The sequence below is a fragment of the Octopus bimaculoides genome, chromosome 23 (genome assembly GCF_001194135.2).
Source record: "Octopus bimaculoides isolate UCB-OBI-ISO-001 chromosome 23, ASM119413v2, whole genome shotgun sequence".
In the NCBI taxonomy this organism is placed as follows: Eukaryota; Metazoa; Mollusca; class Cephalopoda; order Octopoda; family Octopodidae; genus Octopus; species Octopus bimaculoides.
This window is the reverse complement of record NC_069003.1, coordinates 9,739,549-9,744,649: the sequence shown is the minus strand read 5'-3', so window position 1 is coordinate 9,744,649 and position 5,101 is coordinate 9,739,549. Positions and strand designations below refer to the sequence as shown.

General features: G+C 38.4%; 1 protein-coding gene across 1 annotated transcript; it reads left to right on the top strand.

Moving 5' to 3' along the window:
* Window positions 1-1,323: 1,323 nt before the first annotated feature.
* On the top strand, window positions 1,324-4,813 carry LOC106869261 (exostosin-1). Its single transcript, XM_014914930.2, has 3 exons — window positions 1,324-1,569; window positions 3,703-3,801; window positions 4,547-4,813. The coding sequence occupies exons 1-3, from the start codon at window positions 1,345-1,347 to the stop codon at window positions 4,796-4,798; spliced, it is 576 nt and encodes a 191-aa protein (XP_014770416.2). The 5' UTR covers window positions 1,324-1,344; the 3' UTR covers window positions 4,799-4,813.
* Window positions 4,814-5,101: the final 288 nt, after the last annotated feature.

The following is a 5,101-nucleotide window of genomic DNA, read 5'->3' as shown; positions in this document are numbered from 1 at the left end:
TGCACCTCTTATGTGTCCATAGCTTGCACCGGGTACATCTTATAGAGCTAAGGTTAAAAATATATATACATATAGTAGTAGTAGTAGTAGTAGTAGTAACTGTAGTAGTAGTAGTAAGCTACTTACCGTTCGAAAGTCTAGTTTCTTCCTTTGACTTTCCACCAAGGAGGCTGCTGCACAATTTTTTTTTAGACAGATATTTTTGACACCCCACCTTTCCCTACCGCATTGGGGGGTAGAGGGATTTTAGTGTGTGGTGCAATGTTGGTGAGATAATGGTGTGTTCTGGTGTTGTGTATGGGTGGTTATATGTTTTAATGTCGTTTTGTGTGATGTTTGTTTTTGAGTTGATGTATTTCCTCAACTCTGTGTTTTTTGTGTTTATTGCTGTGAGCATTTAGTAGTAGTAGTGGTAGTAGTGGTAGTAGTAGTAGTAGTATTGGTGGTAGTAGTGGTAATGGTGGTTGATGTACAGCAAAAGAGGCACCACTTGTGCACACACCCCTCCCACATGCACACACATACACGTACTCTTTTACTCGTTTCAGTCATTTGACTGTGGCCATGCTGGAGCACCGCTTTTTTAGTCGAGCTAATCAACCCCAGGACTTATTCTTTGTAAGCCTAGTACTTATTCTATCCGTCTCTTTACGGGGGACGTAAACACACCAGCATCGGTTGTCAAGCAATGTTGGGGGGACAAACACAGACACACAAACACACACACACATATATATATATATATATATACATATATACGACAGGCTTCTTTCAGTTTCCGTCTACGAAATCCACTCACAAGGCTTTGGTTGGCTCGAGGCTATAGTAGAAGACACTTGCCCAAGATGCCACGCAGTGGGACTGAACCCGGAACCATGTGGTTGGTAAGCAAGCTACTTACCACACAGCCACTCCTATGCCTATGGTTGTTTATTTTTAGAATGACATTGCAGGATGAGTGTGAGAGGCCAGATCTGGTTGGTTTGAACCTTAAACAGGTACAATATCAAAGTCAGACATGGCTGATTTAACCCTTTAACATTTAGATTACTCTGTAATAAGTAATGCTTATTTATTCACATTGTCTGGAATTAATCATGCATTGCCTTTGAGATTTTAATGATGTGGTTGTTTATTTTTAGAATGACATTGTAAGGTAGGAGTGAGAGGCCAGATCTGGTTGGTTTGAACATAAAGCAAGCAGAATATCTGGGTTTGATATTGTCAGCTTAAATGTTAAAGGATTAAAACATGTCTTTATCCTATTTCATTATATTTATTTATTTATATTATTTTCTTTTCCTTTTGTCGTTCCAGATCCTCAAAGACCGAATTTACACAAGTATGGCCCGTAACTTAATGCTATGGAATAGCATGCCTGGCGCCCACTTCATCATGCCAGAATATTCGGATGCCGCCATAACATATCCTTTTTATTATAGACAGCTTGGCCGTGAGCCGTCATCCCAATTCACAGCTATAATATACGTTGTCACGCCTGTGACATCTTCTTCTTCACCATTGTTTCGACTGGTACGAAATGTTGCCAAGTCTGCTTATGTACATAAGGTAAAAACTATGTCCTTCTTTCATCCTTATTGCATTACTTGCTTTCCAGCCGTGTGGCCATGTAGTTTACAGTTCAATCCTACACCATGAAGCCTTGTGAGTGGATTTTGACAGAAACTGAAAGAAGCCTGTCATATATGTGTGTGTCTTACAGTTCTATATTTAAGAGATGAGGAATTATGTACATTATTTACATTTGACGGATATTTGTCCTCATCTTGTTTGTTGTTAACACAACGTTTCGGCTGATATACCCTCCAGCCTTCATCAGGTGTCTTGGGGACATTTCAAACCTGTATTCTCATTCCTAAGGTATTTTCGATGTTGTTATTATTTTTGTTCAGGTCACTGCTTGGAATCAAACTCGGAATCTTGGGGTTAGTAGCCCGCACTCTTAACCACTACGCCATATGGCATAGTGGTTAAGAGCGCGCGCTACTAACCCCATGGCATTGTGGTTAAGAGTTCCGAGTTCGATTCCATGCAGTGACCGGAACAATAATAATAATAGTAATAATAATATCGAAAAATACCTTAGGATATGTGAACCCAGGTTCGAAATTTCCCCAAGACACCTGATGAAGGCTGGAGGCTATATCAGCCGAAACGTTGTATCAGAGATGAAGCATCTTTGACCATTTGGTCTGTTGGGTCAGAGATGACCAGTGACCAAAAAAACACCACAATAAACAGGAGAACATATTTGATAATGTAGTCCTAAATACATTATGCCAAAAAAACAAAGACTTAATAATTTATGGCTCAAACATCTTTGACCTGTGGTCAGTTAGATCAAATGACCGATGGCTAAACAACCATGACACACTTGATAATGTCGTCCTAGGTACATTATTCCTGAAAACAAAGGTGAATACAGTCCCATCTGGAGTATTTTTGACCAATGTTGGGGTCAGACATAACCTTGGGCTAATAACCCCCCCACCACTACAATAGCATCATCATCATCATCAAATATTTCCAATCATTCAAATGCCCTGCCATGACCACTCCTCCTGACATGAACAACCACAGTCTTACTGACTGACACATTGGTAATGTTTACACAGTTGTCATAATTAGTGTCTTTGAGCGTAAATATTGGCATTTCTATTATTGGTAGATTTCAACAAGAAATTTGATTAGTTGTAATGATTTACCAGTGTATATATGTGTGTGTATATAGAGAGAGAAAAATATGTACATACATACATACATATGGCAAGATATCTTGAAATGAAACTGAATAATGACATACATGCATACATAGACACAGAGAGAGATGATATACATAAGTGATTTATAGATGATGTGTGTATACACATATATGATACAGAGAGATGATATATGTAATTTATAGAAGATATATGTGTGTGTGTGTATATAAATTAGTGTACATTTAAGTACTAAGAGGCGAGCCTTTACAGGTTGCCTAGCATTACTAGAAAGAGCAGTCAAAACGTCCAAAACATAGTTAAGAGCAATTTTGAAGGGAATGAAATATATATATATATATATATATATATATATACACTTTTACTCTCTTTTACTTGTTTCACTCAGCTGGCAAAAATGAGTAATCCTGCGATGGATTGATGTCCCATCCGGATGGAGAATGTATACGCCATCGAAACTGGGAAACCCTTTACCTTTTTGGGCCCCACTGGCTGGGTGAGCTGGCCAGCATTCACCCCTAATTGGATGGCTAATCCATCATAGGTTTACCCATTTAATAAAAATAAAGAAATTACTGCGTATAGTGCTCAGGTGCATTACAACTCATCAAAGGTGCATGTGCAGTACATAGAATTACATGCAAAAGTCGGTTTTATACTCACAAATATATGAATAATAATAATAATAATACGGCTGAGTGAACTGGAGCAACATGAAATAAAGTGTTTTGCTCAAGAACCCAACACACCACTGTAAGTAAATCCTCAAGGTGGGCAGAACATATTGAGTATTCATTCTTATTCTTTGCCACTATCATACATACATATAGAGGGGTAAGAAGCAGGAAGAGTCCAATTTTAGTAGGGGGATATTGAGATAGAGACAGTTCAGATATCAGTATGATTACTCTGTTGTATATTTGTTTTTGTTTATTTTATTCTTTTTTTTTTCTGTTTTTAGATTTTAGTTATCTGGCACTGTGATGTTTCTCCCCCTCCTCCCCGCAAGTGGCCTTCAGATCTTGCTGTCCCTATTCTGGTCAAGACTAGAAATATCAAGGTTTGTATCCATACCTTTTCTCTCTCTCTTTATCTCTCTGACTCTTTTACTCCTTAAGTACCAGTTACGCACTGGGGTCAAAGTAATCAACTTAATTCCTTTGTCTGTCCTTGTGTGTCCCCTCTATGTTTAGCCCCCTGTGGGCAATAAAGAAATAATTATTATCACTATCATTATAATGTTATTACCTCTATCATTACAACTCTCATTGCCCTATTATTACTATTGACTTTACCATTGTCATTACCCCGTCATTGTCACTCTCATTATGCTGTCCTTACCACACTCATTACCACTGTTACTTCTACTATCATTGCCACTTTTTCTGTACAGTTATTACCACTTTCATTACAATTCTCATTGCCCTGTTACAACCACTAACGTTGACTCTATTATCATTATATTGTTATTAAGTCATTACCATTCATTATGCTCTCCTTACTACTCTCATCATATTATCATTACCACTCATTTCTGTATCATTATCAGTCCTTACCACTGTTTTGCCATTAACATTGGCACTGTTATTGTCACTGTCATTACATTGCACTGATATTACCCCTATCATTACCCTGTTATTACTTATGTCATTACCTCTATCATCATGCTATCATTACCATTGTCCTTACAGCTATCATTGCCACTGTCTTCACTCATTACAATTCTCATTCTTCTGTCAGTACTACTATCCTTAACATTATTATTATTACTATCATTACAATGTTATTACCATTATCTCTTACAGTCCATCAGTGCACGGTTCTTCCCCTACAGAGATGTAGAAACAGATGCTGTGTTCAGTTTGGATGAAGATGTACTTCTCAATACAGATGAGGTAAGTAGCAAGGGCGGTGGCAGATGTTACAGTGGGGGAAGGACAGGTGGGCTTAGCTCCCCTCTCCAGAAAACGTCTCTTCTGGAACATTCTACATTTTACCAACACAAACTAGGTATTGAGCAAAGAGAGAGACTTCACACTTTGGTGACTCAAGCATAACTTTCCTATCATCTACTGACGCTTTCACCCTGATGAGGTCACTATTCTAAGCTAGTTTGTTGTGTCGTGTGACCTGTGTTGCTATGTTGGCTGTCAGCGTAGCCTCAGTTGTCAAGTGATGGCGGATGGATAAACGCAGACTCAAAGACACTCATATATATATATTCTTTTAGTCTTTTGTTTGTTTCAGTCATTTGACTGTGGCCATGATGGAGCACCACCTTTAGTCGAGCAAATCGACCCCAGGACTTATTGTATGTGAGCTTAGTACTTATTCTATCGGTCTCTTTTGCCGAACCACTA

Coding starts and splice junctions, on each gene's coding strand:
- LOC106869261 (XM_014914930.2), top strand. CDS start 1,345: ATGGCCCGTAACTTAATGCTATGGAATAGCATGCCTGGCGCCCACTTC. Junction 1,570..3,702: donor AGTCTGCTTATGTACATAAG/GTAAAAACTATG, acceptor TTCTGTTTTTAG/ATTTTAGTTATCTGGCACTG. Junction 3,802..4,546: donor TCAAGACTAGAAATATCAAG/GTTTGTATCCAT, acceptor TATCTCTTACAG/TCCATCAGTGCACGGTTCTT.